Here is a 20,526-nt window from a genome sequence, read left to right as displayed (position 1 = left end):
CATGCTATTTATCAAGCCTTACATCCTCCTTTTTGTCATTCAGGGTTGAGCAGTATTGACAATTGGCAAAGCTTTCAGTTTGTGTTTCCATGACTGATGTTTTATTTTGCGCCCATTCTGGCTTAATAAGGTTCTTTCATTATCTGTGAAGCAGAGAGCTTGTATTGATTGTGAATAGAAATCCATATCTGGATGGTGATTTAGCAGCAGTGTATCTGCACCTTGTCATTACAGTGATTGTTATATGAAGGGTGCTGTTTTCACTGCCTCTCTGCTCATAGTGCGTGAACTCTCAGTGCTGCTGTGCTGTTGTTCTCCTTCTTCTTTGACTGATGATGACGTTGATATCAATACTCTACCTTTGTGTTTGACAGAGAGGCTCGGCGCACTGCATGGGGGCATTGAGTGGTGTTTTGTTTTGTAAATAATTCTCTTTTGCTTTCCCTGAATACAAGTTATCAATTTATATCCATGAAAGTCGTAGCCATGAACACAAAATACATGTCCAGCAAGTTACATTACCAACTAAGTGGTTTTACTGACTTAACCTAATCAGCATTGCTACCTTAAAAAGATCCAGGCTTGGTTAATGCATGCTCCAGGTACTGACAGTTTTTGTATTAGGGTAGGCTGAGTGCTCTACCTGCTGCAGCCCTCTAGATTTAATGAAGTAACAGAAGAAAAGAGAGAGAAAGAAAGCTGAAAGATGGAAAAAAAAGTGAGTTAAGGTGTAAGAAGAATGAGTTAGGCCGAATGCCCTACCTTCCCCTTCTGTCTAGATTTCATGAACAAGAGAGGAAAGAAGAGAAAGCAAAAACACAGAGAGAAGAGTCCTCTGAAGTATTAGGAAGAAGACAGGGAAAGCAAAATTAAGGCGCAGGTCTTGTTTAGGTAGGGTTTAGCCCGGCTGAATAAGGCAGAATGCCCTACCTGTATCTGCTCTCCTAATCAAATAAGGGAAAATGTGGGGAAGGGAAGAGGGCAAAAAAACAGGTTTGTAGGAAATTTTTTGAAAGTAGGCAGAAAAAGCAGAGCCAAGGTAAGGAGTCTTAAAGCCAGAGTTGGCTGGATACTCTAACTTCGGCTTCTCTCCAGATTTCACAAGCGAAAAGAAGAGAGAAAGCTAAAAGACAAAAGAGTCCAAAGAAGAGTTGATTGTGGTTAAAAAAAAGAAGAGAGGGGGGACAAAGTCAAGGCATAGGGCATGTTAAGAGGGCTGAATGCTCCGCCTTCTTCCATTTTTCTATTTTGAATAAGGGATGTAAGAAGAAGAGAGACAAGTTTGTAGAGATTTTTAGAAGGAGGGCAGGGAAGCAAAGAGAAGATAGGAGTTTTATTTTTAATTCAGTAAACTGAATGCTCTACCTTCCCCATATTCTAAAAAAAGAGCAGTGTAGAGAGCACAGTAAGAGGGACTTGTGGTGATTATTAGAGGACAGAGGCAGAATTACTTCCTGGGGCCTGTTTTGGTTTGGCCCTACCCTTGTGGAGTAGGCCTGAATGCTCTACTTTCCTCTTCTTTTCAGTTCCTTGACAGAAGACAGGAGAAAGAGGAGCAAAAATATGTTAAGCAGTCGCTTAACCCTTTCTACCTTCCTATCTGAACATATGCCAACCTAACGGTGATCCTTGCTGTGTTTTTTAAACGTGACCTCCTTCACATATAAAGGCTCTAGATTGATAGGTTGATTGAAAATATGGTATTTTTTTGCTTCCCTTGGAATCTTACTCCTATCAGACTGCCCTGAATGCTAAATGGCAAAAAAAAACTAAATAACAAAATAAGCAGTCTGTTCAATCTTTATTTGAAATTCACTTTTTGGATTGTCTGTCTTCATCTGCTCGACTCTTGTGGCTTTGTTTGCTTCCCTGGTGGTGAAATGCTAATTAAAAAAGGCAGGAGAAGAGGATAGTATCAAAAAAGGATTGTTCTCGGTAATTTGGACTCATATTTCAAGCTACTTTTTAATTGGCTTATATCTGAAAATGATCATGGCACTAATTAGCTGTTGTCTTAAAAGTCGAGCAGTTGTAATGAAGCCATTCTACGCTAGTTTTGGAGCTTTCCTACCTTTGATTCTTAAGAAGTAAATGAATTCTGTACACTCTTTGTACTTAATCTTCTGAGCTCTTAGGGAAACCATTAACAAGCTGCGTGTGTCTTCATCCAGACTGTGTGGAGAGCATATGCTGCACCGCCTTGTTCGGGATCCGTTATCTGCTCCCTCTTGTTGAGCGCTGTTGTGATTGTGTGTATTTGTCGTGTCCCTGCAGACTGCCGCGAGATCCTCCTGCCGCTGATGACAGAGCAGCTGAAGTTCCACCTGGAGAAGAGAGAGGAGCTGAAGGCCTGCTGCCAGCTGCTCAGCGACATCCTCGAGGTGCTCTACAGGAAGGACGTGGTGAGGAGTGCCGTGCTTTGTGTTCTTTCTTTTTCTCACCTCTGGGACAAACAGAAGCGTAACAGGAGGATTAAGCACATTTGAAGCACAGTTGTGTTTATTCCACTGAATAGCTACTAATCAGTGTACTGTTCTTGATTTATTTTATTGCCCCACATGCCCTGGAAGGAACACATTTAACAGCAGTGTTAATTCACTCACCTGTGGAGTTGGCTGCTCTCAGTAATTCATTGCTCTGAGTGGCTGGAGGCCATTTTCAGCACCATGACTGCTCCAGCAACAGGGAGATGAGCTCTGCTTTAGTGTTCAGAGACAGAGGATTTTAATGCAGTGGTTTTGTTTTTTCAAAATGGCAGAAGATACCGAAGGTCTCTCTGAATGTGTGAGCCGAATCTGCGGTTTGGTTCAGGTAAAGTGGAGGCAGCTGGGTAGTGTATGCAGGAGGAGTTTGAGTCTTTCGTTAAAGTGTCTGTTTATGTGTTTATTGTTGCATCATGCATAAAAACATGAATGCAATATTCAACATGATACTGATACCAGAGTGTAATAAGTGCCAGGCAAATGAAGTCATCACCCGCTCTACCACCTTGCTTGTGGTGATTTCTTCAGCTGCATTCACACATCAGTTCTCTCAGACATCTTGTAAATATTTCACAAGAAGGCTGGCAGGTAAAAAGTCTGGATGAAGTTGGGATGAATAATTAAGCCGTTTATGTTCACGGATACAGCCCACCATGATAAAATGTTCAGGAGTGAGATGGGTTAGTGCTCCTAAAATAGTTTTTCACTTTGAACCACTAAAATAACAGCTCAAACTACTTAAAACATATTGTGAAACTTAGAGAGGGGTATTGTGCTTTTTCCTAAGGCTTTATACTATCCCTCTGGCGCCCCTTTAAAAGCATTACATGATTTAGAGCAAAAAAAAATCTTTGTTTTCTCACACTGGTGTTTTGGAAAAGCCTTATGTAATGCTTTTTTTCGGTGCTGTCTCTTTAAGGCCCCCTGCCCCGTAAAACCCCCTTCCTCTGATTGGCCAGCCCTCTTGGAGGCCTGTCAGAGCTAACACACCTTGATGAGGGCCCCATCTTCAACATGTGATGAGCATCCAGCATTGTTACTTCCTATACTTCATATATCTTCGTTTAAGATATGGGATAGCATGATACCCCCTCTTTAAGTCTGCAATCCAGCGGTCAAGCAATAACACATTGGTTTAGTTACTGTGTTAGTTTTCACAGAAACCTGTCTCCCTCACACTCAGACATTAGTCCCGGACCTCTCATGCAGACATGATAACACACACCAAAACACTCAGCCGCTTAACAAGTGTGTTTCATCCGTTTCCATGGCCAGACTCCTGAAGTCCTCCCTCAGGCCCTCTCGAGCTCTCCACATTGATCACCACGGCCAGGCCTCCCACACTTCACTCAGCGAGGGGATTATCCACCTCTTCCTCTCCCTCTGTCTCCCACACTGCCTCCTTTCTCTCTGTCTTTCCATGCATCCCTCCCTGTTTGTCTTTTCGCTCTTTGTTCCCCCCACCTTTCTCTCTTTAATACCTTTGCTGCAGTGCACACTTTCATAGACTTGCGTGCGCACAAGTTAAAGAAAAGAATCTGGATTTGGTTAAAAATGCAGACTTTTTCGTCATGCACTGTGTTTTGAAAGCAGTTTAAACAGGCCAGGATGTTCCTCTTTAAAAAAAAAAGAGAGAACTCTGGGATTCCTGTTGGCTCACACATAAAATGTGTGTCACACTTGCAGCGTTGGAAGGCAGTATCTGAAACTCTCTCCTCAGATAGTTTAGTCTCCCTCAGCGCTCCTCTGCCACTGTGTGTGTGTGTGTGTGTGTGTGTGTGTGTGTGTGTGTGTGCGCACAGCATGTCGTGCACTAGTTCTTCAACTGCAGTAAGAGCTGTGTAAATTATTGAAAGTTTAGGTTGATGCTGCAGAGCTGGGGCCTGCTTAGAAGATTCCCCTCACAAACAGGTAGAGAGGCTGAAAAACAGCCCAGTGCTCACTCTAACTCACTAATAAGCAGGTCCAAGGAAAATTGTCCCACTTATGATAAATGTGAGAGTGCCCCATGGGTGTTTACCTCTCCAAAAGCGAGAATGTGCAATGTATAAATCATTCCAGCTTCATCAGTCATACTTGTCAGGTCTCCAGGCAAAAATATTTCTACAGTGTATCTCCAGAATTTAAAGTTTTGAAGGCAGTGAAAACATGTGCTTTCATTTCTTGTCACATAAAATTGATGGTACATAGTAGAAAAAAGCTGTCTCTTGACTTCAGGAGAATCAGAAAATAAGATTTTTTATGTTAACCACAAACCAATGAAGAGATGCTGATAACACTCAGAAGCAGAAGGTAATCGATGAATCAGAAGGAGGAATGCCACTGAAATAACACTCTCTAGATGATGCTTTTATGACTGATACTCTTTTTCTGTCACTTTTTCTATGGCCAAACAATATTTAAAACAAGCTGCAACTTCATGTGTTGAGAAATGAAGACAGATGCCAAAAACTACAGTTCCTCAAGTGTCCACTGGGGGCTGGCACCAAAAGCTGAAGAATCCCAATCAGGCCCAATGTTAAAATGTTTATTTTAAAGAGGCTGTGAGGACTATTCGTTTGAAGTGGATTACAGTGAAACCTTTGATCACAATCGCATGCACACTGTCATGATGACATGATTCTTACCAAGGTGTGTGTTTGTTTTAAAAAATGAATGGAGCTCAGATCTTCCTTGTATCTCTCCTTTTCTTTGTTTGACAATGTTTTACTGGATACAACAAACTGAGATCGTGTATTTTTCGACAGTTGTGTAGCGCTGGTGTTGGAAGAGTGAGAACAAGCAAACTTTGTAAGTTTGTACCTTAGTTTAGTAGCCAGCTACTGTATTTGTAGCACTACCCACAGCCTAGTGCTCTGAGCCGTGTCTGCTATGTTTAACGTTAGTAAATCCTGGTTAACAAGCAGAGCTAATGTAACCTCACTCTTCATTTTATTGATAGACTCTCAAGTTTGAACTGACCACTGCAGAACTGCTGCATGTGGGTTGAACATTAGCACAAACAGTTTAGCCTTTTTAGCCTTTAGTTTGTGCTCTATCTCTCTCCTTTTAAGCTTTCTTCTGCTCTTCTGTCCTTCTTCTGTCTGACAGTTAGGCTCCAGTGTCCACCATCACTACAAAATTGATCCAAGAAATTATTTTCAGTAGAGGAAAATTAGATCTCTCTTCTCACTACTGAACTTGGTCAGATGGCGTGGTGTTGTCCCTGACCCATTCAGGAAGCTAAAAAGTAGCATTTAGGGAATATCCTATATTGGTAATAAGATCTCATTTAAAGTGTGTTAATTAGTTAATTATGATCAGGCATATTTAGAAGTAAGGCATTTTCAGGAAAGTCATAGAAAGTCTTTACAGTCACTTTAAAAGCAGAAACTAAACATGTTTGCAGCCTGGTACAAAATAGTTTTTTGGATTCTACAGCTTATCACTTCAGTCGAACAAACTGTTCTTGATTAAATTTCTTTTACAGCTAATTTATTATGATTATATGTAAGCAAAAGTACACATAATTTGCTTAACTGTGGGTGTGGTAGGTGGTTTAAAAGGCATCCAGTCAATAGGTGTTGTTCATGAGACTACATTTATGCTTTCTATGATAATTTGTGCAGTTATTCAGAGTTCAATGAGTCATCCATCTTAACTGGAGTGCTTTAGAAATCTATATGACTGAGTTTTGTAAGACATTTATTTTCTCAATAGCCTTTAAAAAAAGAATTACACTGTCAAATGTAGATTTAAATTTACTCTTGGTGGCACTGACTCCAGAGCTGCACTGTTTATTTCGTAATGAATAGAAAAACCTACATAACTTCTTTTTTCCAGCTTTTCAGTCTTCTGAATGACTCATGTCAACAATAAAGCAGGATAATGACAGTAATTGCGTGGGAAAAAAAGGAGGACTAGGGTGGATAAAAGCAGCAAAATAAGCTTTTTGATGCATTGATCACCACCACTTTAAACGTCAGATGTGACAACTTTTCTACTGGTCTTATAACTCTTCTTTAAGATGTTGTGTCAGCAAAGCCGGCGTCAAAAGATGGTTAATCTGACAACTCTGTAAAGTGACAACAAAATATTCTGTAAAGACCAAAAAGCCTGCCTCTTTAATGTTGACAAATGAGACATGGCTTAGACTTTGAAATTAGAAATATTTGACGTAATTGAAATTAAAAAAACATCAACTCAAAGAAACTTTTGAAAACACGAGTTGTTTTATTGTAGTTTTAGTCTGTATAATGCTAATTTATGCCCATGTGTTACTTTTACAGTAAAATGAAGTGTTATTAGATACTATAACAGCATGATTGACAGCTCTGTTGTTAAATGTGCTGCCCCCCCCCCACTAATGTGTGCACTGAATTAGCCGTGTAGAGAACAAACTGCAGAGACTAACCCAAGGGTCACAAGTGAACAATTTAAATGGGCTGTGAGGAGTTGGAAAGTGATCTTGAAAAAGTCTTCATTCTAGATATATGCCTGATTGTAATCCACACTTTAAAATTAGATTATCAGCACCAATATTGCTGCTCACAGGTCATTTTAAATTGCCACTTCTTAGCTTCCTGATTGGGTCGACCAGGACTGGACTGACTTACAGAACGTCTAGGTCTCTATGACAACACCACCCCGGATGACGAAGTTTAGTAGTGAGAAGAGATAAAGTACAGAGATCTGAGATCAGAGTTCTGTCATTAATTTTGTAGTGATGGAAGAGCAGAAGAAAGCTAAACAGGGCATTGATACAGCCCGAGCTAAAGGCTAATTAACTTTTAGTTCAGGCTGTATCACTCTTTAACACTAGGGCTAAACTGTTTGTGCTATTGTTCATTCCAACCCACATGCAGCAGTTATTCTGCATTGGTCCGTTCAAACTTGAGTCTATCAATAAAATGAAGAGTGAGGTTACGTTAGCTCTGCTTGGTAGATGACTGGCAGGACATAGCTAACCAGGATTTACTAACATTACACATTACAGACATTTCTTAGAGCACTGGGCCGTCAGCGGTGCTAAAAATAAACAGCTGCTTAACTATGGTACAAACTGACAGTGTTTAGTTGTTTAGTTTAGTTGTTATGTTAGCCTTGCTAGCCTTGCCTATGTTAGCTGCTGATGTCCCTAACCTATAGCCGATTACTGACTCCGTTTACTTGATGTCACGTTTTAAACTGTAGCATTAGTAACTGTACTGTTACATACCTTACCTTGTTGCGTTTCTGTAAAAAGTTGTTTTGAACAAAGAAAATCATTTTTGGATCCGATTGATCTCCATTTAATTCCAAAACAGACACAACTCACTGAAGGTAATTTATGACAGTGTGCAGACACTCCGGGCCACAATGTGGAGAGGGAGAGCAATTGAAACAGATCCTCCTCATAGCATCTTTAAGCCAACTCTGGAAGCTTCTACATGATAAACTTTGTTAGCTGGAGTAGCTTATGTTGTTTAACTGGTCAGTTTTGGCGTTTGAAAAGGCAGAATGATGATACCAAGGGGGATTCCTCTTGCTCCAAAACACCATGAGCAAAAACCTGTCACAGAGGATATTTTTGGCATCGCTTTTGTACAGCCACAAGAAGTGGATGTGTTGTCTATCATTATATACAGTCACTGGCTTTAATATGCGTTTATATTTTTCGCTTGTAGGGTCCGACCCAGTGGCACATCCAAATCATCATGGAGAAGCTACTGAGGACGGTGAACAGGACAGTCATCTCCATGGGCAGAGATTCCCCTCACATCGTAAGTTTGTCTCATCCCTGTGGCTATTAGCGGTACACCAATCCTCCTCCAGTCTTTCTCTTTCACGCCTTGTTTTCCACACACAAACACTTGTATACACACACACACACACTCACTCAGTCCAATTTGGAAGCTCCTGTTCCGCAACTAGTTTAACTCCCACTGGGCCTCTGCAGCTCCAAATCTGCTCCAAAGCTATCATTAAAGGTAAAGTCTACCTTGGCAGAAAGCTTTCACAAAACCTCAATCTCAGACTTGCTTTGATCTGCTCGTATCAGTCTCGAGCCAGCTGTTTGTTTGCCAATATGTGTGTGTCTGTTTTGTTTTGCTGTTTCATGGCTTTGCTGTGTGTGTGTGTGTCTTTGTGTGTTTGATCCCTCATTTATTAAAACATCTCCGAGGCTCCACGCTGCAATCTAATCAGTGTACACCCCACTATTCAACTGCTGTTAGCATCCTTCCTCCGCTCTCTCATTCATAGAGATGTTTTCTGTCTGCGTGATGCAGCATCCATTTTCATGAGCCCAAAGAGTCCAAGAAATGACAAATTCTTCATTTTCTGACGCCTTCCACCACGTCCTGTCGATGCTTTAATTCATTAGCGCTGCATAAGCCGGTGATGTGACTTTGAGGACCTTCCTTGGGTAATAAGCTTATGTAGTTTTTACTCAACGTTTTACGACAGAGAATCCTCAGAGGGCTTTTAAAGGTATTTTTACAGCCTATTTGAATACAGCCAAGTGATGAGGGAGACATTTTCTCTTGACTTCAAGTTAGGAAACAGGGAGTCATACAACACTGACTGATTATATTGATACTCTAACTGTTTGGCATCCTTTCTCCTCCTGCTCATAATTATTTATCGCGTGCTTGAGCATGCACGCACAGTTCCCCCTCCATCTGGGGAGCAGCAGGAAGCAGCATCACCTGTTTAAACGGAGGCTTATCTGCTTTTATTACCCGTCACTGAGCCACACCAGCAGAGAGTGATTTAATAAAGCCAACAGTACCCTGTGTTATCACACACTAATCATGTGGTGTGTGTTTGTGAGAGTGTGTTATGTCATTGTGCTATAATACGTCTGCGGCACTCATCCCTTCGTCCCCTGTGTCCTCTTATTCTCCCTCTCTCTCACATATACTCTCTTAAAGTTGCAGTAAAGTAATTTATATCAGAGGCAGAGTCTGGGTGTTTCTTGACACTGTAACCTCTGTGCTTGGTGTTTCAGTGATGCATTTAAAAGATGTGTGGATGTGGAGGAAAATGAACTGTAGATTACCACTTAGTAGCACTCTGCATAATGTAAAGCTAAAAACCCTGAAAGTTTAACACAGGCCTTCCTGCTGACCCTCTTCTGCCAGCAAGCTGCCTGAATTGGTCCTGGACTCTCACTTTTACATAATTTAGTGCCTCTACTTTTACATTTTTAGAACAGGTCCTTCCTGGCTCTTAGTCAGAACTATTTCAACAGATGGAGTCGATTAGACAAGTTACCAGCTCCTTATTGTACTTTTCATTCAGAACAGAACAGAAGATGCTAGAACAGCATTCAGCACATATGTCAGTGCTCTTCAAACTATTTTTCTTATCCTCCCAAAGATTACATTAGCATACACGTCCAGTTTGCAAAATTCCAGGATTTTTCAAAGCTGGAAACTTTCCACATGAAATTAAGGGGGTAAACAAGGAATTATGATAAGGACCGTATTCATAGTTAGGGTAAGTATATTGGAGCATAATTTTGGCTCAAACAACCAGATTAAATGCAAGTTCTCTTGAATATCCATGCTGTTCCTTGTGCACACAGCAGCACTTTGCTGACTGCAGGGCTATTGAGGCCACACAAGATAATTAACCCTGTAAAGCCTGACCCATCAAAAGCTGTTAATCAACCCTTTTAACAAAATCCACAAAAAATATTGCTATATAATGTTGGTGTTACAATTTTTTGTATCATATTTGATAAATTGGGCAGTTTGGAAACTTTTTTATGGAAATTTTCTATTAATGTGTATTCCATCAATGCAGAAAATACTTATTTTGAGAAACACTTCAGATGTTATTCTTACCTTCTTAAAAATCAGCAATGATTCTTTTGAAAAAAGTTGTGCAGATGACTCCATTAGAGCATCCATTTCTAAAAGGGCCAAAATACAACTTCAGATGCCTGAAGTGTTTTGAAAAGTTTTATATGGAAATTATTTATCATGTTGATGAGATTGAGGTCTTTGAACTCATAATTTGTTTGGCAATAGAGGGTTAAAGGCAGCACCTGAGGACTACATAAAGTCAGGGAAACAATTTAGAATGTTTCCAGATTTCCAAAGTGTAACTTTGCATGAAAAGTTTCTTGAAATTTACTGGAAATTTTCCACCCTTTTGCAACACTAACACACTGGTAAACACATATACATTAATAACATAGATGGAGATTTTAGCTAGCTAGCTAGTAATATTACTACTACTTGCTAGTTTGAGAGGGAGAGTGATAACAACAGTTAACCTTATGGTATCCACATCAAGTCAAACTTTAGCTTAACCTAACTTAATGTCAAGGTTATTTTTCTCCCATCATTTGCCCACCCAAAATGTTCTGTCTTTCCAAAAAGAGAAGCCTACAAACTTATAATGTAAATGAAGACTGCAGCTAGGAAGTACCGTTTAAAAGCAGTAGAGCACTAGCATGTTCAGTTAGCTTAAGTTAGCAACTTTCCAGCTGTTATTGTGTTACTGAAAGTCATTTTCCACCCAATTTTTTTTGTCTTGTTAAACAGTCGGCTGAATATGAATATTGTTGGACTGGAATTAGGAACAACTGTGTAAGAGCAATAGGGCAAAACAGCTGCACAGTACCAGTACAGAGTCAAATATTAGCTTAGGTTAGCAACATTACTGTAGTCACTGTGTTACTGATATTCACTGTCTAACCCCAAATTTATTTTTTATCTTCTTGAAACAGGAGCCTTAAATAACTGATTTGAGAATTTAGTTGAGAGCTAATTTGATAACAAAAGAGCATCACAGAAGAGCAATATGAGCATAAAGTTGAATATAGCTTAAGCTAGCAATTTTATGGTGATCACCATTTTTCTGAGATTAATTGTTGTCCTTAAAAATCTGATTTTCCTTTATTGTAAAATAGCCAACACATTATGACTGCAGCCAGAAATCAGTGTTGAAGAGGGATAGCTAACAATAGAGGAACACTAGCATAGCGTCAACTCAAGCTAGCAAAATGTCCTTAGTCATTGTTTCAGGAAAATCAGTGTTCCCTCCAGTTTCATATAATTTAAAAGTGGAGCCCACACATCAGTAGTGTATATTATGGCTAGAGCTAGCGAGTGTATTTTCAGAGCAGAAGTAAACAACAACTGTGTAGCACTAGCATTTAGAGATAGCTTAAGCAAAAATTAGCTGCCATTTTTTTTTCCAACAGATGATAATAAAGCAGTTTCTTTCTCTGACACTCTTTGGTCAACACAGGACGTTTGGAAAGACCACATGAGTGACTGCAGCTCAAGCAATCAGCTAATGCTAGCTTAGCTTGTTCATTGGCTCTTGGCTTGCTTGAAGGTTAGGATCCCAGCTGTGAAATGAAGAACAGTAACTATGTAATGAATCACTGGTTTATGGTGTAGCTGTTTACAAATTGTTTAACATATTTCTTTCCTTTTGATGCTAGAAGAATACTACGCTCAGGCTTCGTTTTCCAAGTGATGCTTGAGGAAAGACTGATGTCGTGACATCCATATTTTCATGTGCATATGACCTTTCTGCTTTATTATACTAAGTGCATCCATTCCTTCATCCCTGCTGAGTTGGGGGTAATGTTATATACTTCCCGCAGCAACTCCTGAACGGCGTGAAAGCAGGCTGACGTCCTTTCTGGTTAATGAAACTGCTCTACCCATGACCTGCTGTAGCCATTATTGAAACTATCTAATTTGTATACCTGCACTACTTGTCCTCTACGTTACTGCATTCCCTTCCATACAGTTTATTGTCCCTGCTGACCTCTGCCTTCGTCAGCTGCAGCTCCTCTAGGCAGCTAGCCACTGAACTTGAAGTAGCTGCATAATTTTAGCACACAGTGTCCTTTTTTGTGTTTGAGGTCACATCAAAGCCTCGTCCTTCTGAAGCATTTGAGACTTTTACTCAAAGGCTTTACATTATACAGGCACAGAATTCATTTTTAATGATCAATAAGGTGAATTTTGAGCAGCTACGAGAGCCACTCATTGCTGCAGGAAGTGTCATAGCTTTCTAATCAGGGGACTCCTGTGGCTTCAGCTGCCTACTCTGCAGGCAGATTGCGCACCGCAGCTCACATAACACCGCAGCCAACCGTCGACCTTGCTCTTCTGAGTGGCAGCCTCTTACATTCAGATTTATGCATTAATGTTCCACTCACTCCCTCTCCTCTTTCTTTTCTTTCCTGTTTCTTCTCTCCTGGCGATACTGGACACAGAATGTTGATGAGAGTGACCACAGTGACGGCTTGCGGCTATCGTTTTCTTGTTGTTGTTGTGTGTGTGTTGTCACTGCAGTGCTTTGCCTGTTGGTGACAAAGACATGGCAATCGCTACACATTTGCATTGCAGGACATCCAAGCTGGCTGTTTCTTTTAACATTCCTGCCCACCCTCACTCAGGTTGAGAAAAGTCCTTATGAATACATTTACATTTGGAGGGCGACAGAAACATTTTGGGATACCTTCTTTTTGGCCGTCTTTGGTCCTTGAATTTCATTTACTGCAGTGTAGGATGTGCACTGCAAATGTTCATGAATGGGAAGGTAAAGATTGAAGTAGGCATAGGAACACCTAAACTGCTGATCAGCTTCCAGTTCCCTGTATAAGGAGTTTTTGGCCTTCAGCATCTTGGACAGCAAGGTTGAGATTTGTTCTTCTGACTTTCACCTGGTTTATAGACCACTTACAAACTTATCAGTCACTAATTTAAGGGTCAATTGTTATTGGTTTCCTAGGAATGATAACAGTACCAGTAGTTTGTGAGACCAATAACCAATATTTTGACTTATGTGCATTTACTGCGGAAATACAAAAAACTTTTTTATCAAAGTTTTGGCGTTGTTGGCAGAACATCAAGTGAAACATGCAAGCAGCCAAAGTAGCTCATTTTTTTCTTTTCTTTTTTAATTTTTTTTTTAGTTTTGTTAGGGGTAGTTTTACACCTTTGATTAGAAAGGACAGGATAATGGATGGAGTAGGAAACAGAGTGAGAGTGGAGAATGACATGTGGGGAACAGGCCACAAGGACTCGAACCCAGGCCACCCGCTCAAGGGTGAACCTCATGGGGTGTGACCTAGACTGCTTGGCAATCTGTGCCCCAACAGGAGCTCATTTAAGGCAACAATTCAGATAACTGGCCGGTGCTGAATGTCAGCCCAAAGACCGGTAGGGATGGGTAGTGATAAGATTTTAATGACTCTAATACCTGCATTGATTCCACTGTTTGATCCAATTCTTTATCAATTCCTTCATCAGTTCCTTCTTTAAATTTTCTGTGTACAAAAAGCCAGATTTACAGGTTTTCTACGTCAGCATTTTATTAAGTTTTTAAGTAAATAAATATGACATGACAGTCTTGGTATTTTATGCACTTGTGTTTAAGTATAGAGGCTAATGATGCCAATTGATCTGACCACTGCTAATCGTTTCTTAACAGCAACTGGTTATCGAAACCCATCTCTAATGATCAGACAACATTCACACCCAATTGTGTCTACTTTTTAATGTTTTTTTTTTTTTTTTAATGGGACCAATTTGAGTTTTGTGCTATATTGCAAATACTCAAAACTAGCAACTTAGATCACTGAGTGAATGGGCAAAGTTGGTTTGTTGAGGTAACACACAATCTCTGTAGGGAGCTCATTTTCTCATTTAATCCCACACAACTCAACTTTGTAATTCAAACTGTGGTAATTAAAAAGAACACAGATTTAAGACACATTCATTTTGGCCACTTTGTATACATGCTACGCTAAGCTGACACCCTCAAACCTTAAATATAGTACCCACCCAACAGATCTGGAAATATCTGCATCACCAGTCAGAAATCATACCCTCTGTGTTGTTTATAGTCGTATTTTCGAGGCTTATCTGTCAACAAGTTAGCTGCAATGCTTCTTGGATGTGTCCTCAGCTGTGTGCAGAAGGAGTGAGGTGTAGAGCTGCAGGGGGAGGACTTTTATTATTGATTGACAGCATGAGGCTGACCAGCCATAGGGGAGTGTGGCCTGTGCTGCGTGCACTCACTGACTGAACATATTGCAACAAAGCCATCTCAGCGACGTCTGTTCAGATCAGAAACTTCTCCTCTATCTGTGTCGCTCTGTATCAATCACTCTCCATATCTCTCCATCTTTATATCTGTGGCTGTCATTATATTCCTCTCAGCGTCTCTTCTCCCTTTCTGTCATCTCTGTCTCCCTCTTTCTCTCTCTTCTGCGGGCCAGACTGCTGCAGAGCTCTTTTCAGAGAAGAAGCATAGTGAGATATGGCACTGCATCATAATGCCTCCAACATGCGCTTATCACTCACTCGCTGCACCTCTCCTCTCCTGGGCTGATGCTCTGGCTCTGAGCAGCCTCTTGGGTTTATTGACCTGGCGACAGCTCATGTCAGGTGTGTGCTGGCTGTGTGAAAACCACTGGGACTCATACGGGTGATGCTCGTCACTTTCAAACCACACAGGACTGCGGTTGGAGGGTTTGAGAATGTGATCTGTGAAGATGCTCTTGTTTGTACCCTCAGCTCTGTGCTGTAAACATCCACCTGAGGGAAGCCCTGTGGAGATGGCCCTGTGACAGGTTAGAGGACAGGGGGGGGCTGGTGTTGCCCTGAAGCAAAAACGTCTCCTGCAGCGTCCTGCATCCGGAAAATGGTGACTCAGCACCTTTGGGGCTTTTTACTCAGAGCTTTGTCCCTGCTTTACCTCATGGTGTTCTGGGCCAGCATCCGTCAGGTGCACGTACCGGCCCAAAGCGGAAACGTGCTCGGAAGTCAAAAAGCGGCATTAAAGTGAGGATGACTGGGGCACGAAATGTGCTGTGAGTGTAAGCTTTGGATCAGACGCTGGTTCTGAAGGCAGGTTGACTTCCTGCACTGGAGGCCCTTTGCTGCTTATCCCTGAGGTGGAGTCTGCTCTCGTGTTGTGCTACACTTCTACATCAAAGAGGAGCGGGACGGATTTAGTGGGATTTCCAAATTTATCTCCTGCTTTTCATTTCAAAAGATTGCAGTGTTGATTGGTTTGCATACGGAGTTTCCAAATTTAACTCGAACGAAATTCCAAATTGCACGGTTGACTCACCCATATTAGGAGGGAAGCAAACAAAATTAGTCACTTACTGCTGAGTGTTTAGCAATGCAGATTGAGCTAGTTTGTTTGCCCAAGGTCTGAGGTATTTGTGTCAGAATTCTGCTGATGTCTGAGTGCGGCTGACGTACGTTGTATTGTATTTGTTTTGCTTCAAGCGTTGACCGTGACACTGAATAACTCAGACCTCGCTGTCAAGGGTGAATCTAATTAAAACACTTCAGAGCTGTCAGAGATGAATCACAAAAAAAACATCCTTACTTTTTTTGTTTGTTGCATAATCCAGCATTTAACTCCCTGTTTTTTGCAGTTTTATGCACAAATGATACCCAGCCTCCTTTAGCCTTTGAGCTCTGTAGATGTCTGTTTTTATTTTTATACTTTGCATATTAAATATCTTTATTGTTTTCTCTTTTTTAAAAAAACAGTATAAAATACACAGTATTGCACATAATAAATCAATTGCACTTCTTTAAGGTACAGATCAACATCTAGTTCTCTCTGGATGCTACAGCGTAACTACTGAAAGAAACCATGTACAGGAGTGATGGTGGGAGTCACATGAAGCCAACAGAAAGCAGCATGTTGGAGCCTGTGAAGGTCAAACCAGTGATCTCAAGTAGTCTGCTCGGTATTGATTGTGAAAGTAGAGAAACAGTTTCTTTTATGCCCTCAAAACCACGTTAGGTGCATTTCCTGTCTTTCGGGCAGTGTTTTTGGCTCTGAGAGTGACTTCGTGGTACTGCTCCTGCAGGCGTTTTATTAGCATAATGCTGTTTTCTTGTAGATATTGGCTGCTTTCCCGCTCATTAAAATGTTATTAGCCCTATTCGATGCTATACAACAGATATTTATATATATAGTAAAAGCAAATACTCTTAGGCTGTACATAGTCTTAGATCCCTGTATGGAGTCTCATGAGTTTTACTTTACAGTTGAATGGATGTGGAAGCAATGAGCGGGAGCTAGTTAATAAAAAGAAGGAGGAAAGATTCATTGTTCTCTTTAAAAACTGTCTCTTTAAAAGCTAGAAAATTTCCTGCAAAACCCAGCGGGTGGGTTGTATAAAGCATGCAGGGCGAAGAGCCTGCCACCCTGCACCATAGGAGCCCTGGTTGTGATCAGAAGTGGCACATTCACTCTTTCTGGCTTGGTTGCAGGAGCTGATGCAGGAAAACCTGCAGCAATACAATCGCAGTTATCTTCTGTAACGTGTGCTGAGAGCCAGCGTGACTTTTTATGCTGGGTGTTGTGACTGAAAGGGACAGTTTGGCTTCTGAAGTGGAGTTGTGGAAGGGAACTTGCAAGCAGAAAGTTCCGGTCTAAAAATATTAGTCAATGTGGAAGTGCTCAGCAGTTTGAAAGATCTCAAGATCACAAGTTCGCCCAATCTGAGGCACAGCTCACATGACTGACAGATGGGCACCCATAAATGTAGATGAGAATGCTTTTGGCCCGCCCCATTCCCAATATGGCTCCTGCTGATGATTTACTTCAGAACTCTGTATCAGAAACAGATGGGTGACATCACCCGGACTAGTCCATATATTATACTGTCCAGGAGTACTTCTCAATACTAGGTGCATTACACACTAGGGATGCAACGGTACACCGTAAAATATTGGAGTGTATCAGTGTATTTTGGCAGTACTGTCTGCTCTGCACGGGCAGTCTGCCCTTATAGCCAAAATACACTGGATGCGTCTGCAGTGCATCTCCACTCCATTACAGCAAACTGATCAAATGAGTTTCATTCAAGTCCATGTATCAACTTACACTGGATCCTATTGCAGGTAATAAGCAGCTATCCTATTTTTGGCGGACACGGAGCTGTGACACATTAATTCATTGTAGAGAAGGAAGTACGGACTGGAAACTACCTAAAAACACCCAGTGACTTTCAAAAGAAAACAAACTGTCAAAACCAGTTCCCATTTAGCTTGAATATGACATTAAATGGACAAAACGAGCTGAGCCACACAACGTGTCAACAGGTTTTACAGCCCAACATGAATGAAGAGAGGCTCATCAATGGAGTAGGAAGCGTGGGAACTCCTCGATCTGGGACTCTAGCTGTCTGTCAGTCATGCAGCGTGTTGGACTGAACATGCAACAGGTGTAAGTTGACAAACGCAATCAAGACACAGTGCATTAGAGTTGCACTGCAGACATATCTGGTGTATTTGAGGCGTTAAAGACTGTGGGTTTTTGGTTCAATTTGGAGTCTCCAATGTAAAAGCACGGATCTCCAACACTTGCTGATTCTCAATGAGCAGCGAGTGCTACCATGGGCCCCTGGCCTATCCAAAGTACTCACAGGCAGACGAGTCCTCTACACTCACAGTAGTCCCTCCCAGCTGCAGCCAGAGCAAGTGACTGCATGCAAATGAGCTGTGCACATGTTTGTCTTTTTTGGGTCACTAAGATAAAGGAATAGGGTTGATATTTTGACACGCCTTCTGTCTCTCCCACAACGTTATTCCTCTCTCCTACAGGGTCCATACAACTACATGCAAATGACTTATTATGTAAATTTAGCAGCAACGTCATTTAGCGACTTTTTGCAACTTCTGGGACAGCCAATAGTGACTTCCCAGTAATGAATACAAGCAGTCAAGTAATAAGAGACAGTTTACCATTTCTTAGTGCTGTGTTTAGTAACTGTTAACTGAAAGAAAGTGTTTCATCTTTCAGTAAGCCAGTGATACTGGAATTTGTTTAGTGGGAAACAGTTTTTGCTGAAAGGCAAAGTAAAGAGATCATTTGAGAGAAAAAAAATTGTTCTTTTTGCGCACAAAACATGTATTGTAACTGTGGGCCAAAAACTGAGGTATGGACCGAATCATGCCTTATCTGAACCATTTCACCCTATTACTGTTCAGTTTGAGAAACCAGTTGACTGCTTCTACAAACAGGTGTGTGCTGACCAACAACCACTAAAGGTAATAACCTCACTTTGAATGTACTTTATTAAACCCCACTTTGAAAAATCCAAACTGTCCCTTTAAAAAGAATAACAGCCATACTTTAGCCATTTTTCTGGGTTGAAAGCTATAATTTTATGCTGATACATTTTGATGGTCTGGATTTCTTCCTTTCTTTGAGTTGAATGAGTTAATGAATTTTAGATCTGCAGATCTGAATCGAAACGTGGAACAATTTTAAGAATTCTTAATTCTTCACCTCTTTTGCACTAAAATGTGTAGCCCACCCCCCCACAGCAGCTCAAATAAGTATATTCCCTTAAACCTTAAAGTGAATGATATAGATATATATATTTATATAGAAAATAAGTACATTGATGTCTAACTTTGCAAATGTTGATAAGAAAATAAGTGTAATTTATTCATTCTTTACTTCAAAGTCAGTTGATTCAAGGAGACATTGTAGCGATGGATAGAAAGTTGATCACAGAATTCCAACAAACATCTCTGACTCCTCTTCCCACTCAGTCTTTTCTTTACATTATACCAAAGTCTTTAATCTGTCATGGTTAGTAAGTGATTTAGACACGTGAGTTAATACTCAAAATAGTTCCCTTGAAACGGAGAAAATGTATCCTGAACAGTGTTAATTGTGCTTTGCAGTACTGTGATATGCTGTAGACCTCAGGGCGTGGTGAAGTTGCCAGCCTCTCCTGGAGGCTGCTGAGGAGAAGTCCCAACTGGTGATTAGAAACGTGACGATCGCTGAACCATTATCATAGAATAAATCCCCGAAGACGTCGGCTAGAAAAATATATGCAAATAGACAGAGGGAAATCAAATTCGTCTCCTCACCTTGCTGATCTCCGAATATGTCTCCCTGGTGTAATTTCACACCCTGTTTGAAGGAATTAGTTCAAAATAACTCTGAATCCATTTTTGGTAAGCGTGACATTTTTGAAATTTTCCATGGAATCCACTCCTGTGTCCCATTACACATCCTGTCATCTCATCCGAAAATGGGATCCAATAGGAAAACTTTCCGTTAATCGAGAAGAGCCAAGTAGCCGGTGTGATCAAACAGAAAAAATGAGCCCAAACCGAATGGACGACACGTTTAATCCTGTGCATCCGTAGCAGATGGAAAAGCCAGTCCTGGGGTTTCATAAGAACCAAAGTTTCCAGCGAGCATGCTTCTTGGAGTCTGATTTGGACTTGCGTTTGGGGGTGGAGGTGAAGGCCTCCCCTGGGTAAGTCAAAGGGGGGAAGTGGGTTTCGTCCGTGGGGCAAAGCCTCTTCATGAGTGGCTGCAGTTTGTCCTCCTGCAGCTTGAAGTCCAGCTCCACACTGCAGTAAAGAAACAGAGAGACAGTGAGAGTTAACACAGAAGCTCACTGCTGCACTGCATGCAGGTATATCAACGAGTAAGCTGCCATGACATCAGGACTTTCACTGTCTTCTATCGACTTTCTGCGTGCCGCTGCCAGAGTCTTTTCATGAGTCACCCTGGATGTGTTCCCTCAGCAAGGACAATAATGTGAAACATGAGGAAAAGAGACCAAAATGGATCAATCGTGACGGAAACAAGTGCTTGCAATGCATTTTAAGTGAATGTTAAATGTCGATACATTTCTTGTGCCAGTTATTGAACTTTTCCCCTTCAAACTAATATTTTTCTTGCATCAATCCTTGAATTCTGCCTTTTTAAACATTTCATCATCTAACTTTCTCTTCCTCAGAGCTGAAACCACCAGAATATCTTTCCCCTTCACCCTTCTTCCACACTTGACACATTTTAACTCCTGTATTCCCCTCTTGCCATATTAAGCACCTTCATTTGGCCCGACACCACTTGACCCCTACCCTGCGGTCTGCCATGGCTCTGCCCGGCCTGGTAAAATGACCTAGATTTCATTTATTCCCAGTAAAATCTCTCGTTTCAGGCTGCTTTTTTCACCGTATCCGGCTGCTGCCTCCTATGCTGTTTTTTTTCTGTGTGATGTTCATTCTTATCGTGATTCATAAAGCAAGAGGGA

General features: G+C 41.1%; 2 protein-coding genes across 3 annotated transcripts in view; one reads left to right on the top strand and one right to left on the bottom strand.

Annotated features, from left to right (window-relative positions):
* The window catches only part of dock1 (dedicator of cytokinesis 1), a 252,787-nt gene that overhangs the window by 94,985 nt on the left and 137,276 nt on the right, over positions 1-20,526 (top strand). For both annotated transcript variants that reach the window (XM_074662599.1, XM_074662600.1), the window contains exons 26-27: positions 2,275-2,402; positions 8,129-8,224. In XM_074662599.1, the coding sequence (XP_074518700.1) occupies positions 2,275-2,402; positions 8,129-8,224 (224 nt within the window). The remainder of the gene's footprint in view (positions 1-2,274; positions 2,403-8,128; positions 8,225-20,526) is intronic.
* Positions 13,953-20,526, bottom strand: part of insyn2a (inhibitory synaptic factor 2A) — a 42,932-nt gene continuing 36,358 nt past the window's right edge. Inside the window, exon 4 of the mRNA XM_074662601.1 lies at positions 13,953-19,837. Within this exon, the coding sequence (XP_074518702.1) occupies positions 19,654-19,837 (184 nt within the window). The 3' untranslated portion in view covers positions 13,953-19,653. The remainder of the gene's footprint in view (positions 19,838-20,526) is intronic.

The sequence above is a fragment of the Halichoeres trimaculatus genome, unplaced genomic scaffold (genome assembly GCF_033239565.1).
Source record: "Halichoeres trimaculatus isolate MK-OKI-2021-1 unplaced genomic scaffold, fHalTri1.1 fHalTri1_scaffold_23, whole genome shotgun sequence".
NCBI lineage: Eukaryota > Metazoa > Chordata > Actinopteri > Labriformes > Labridae > Halichoeres > Halichoeres trimaculatus.
Note: the sequence above shows the minus strand (reverse complement) of the source record. Positions and strands in the feature narration are given on the sequence as shown.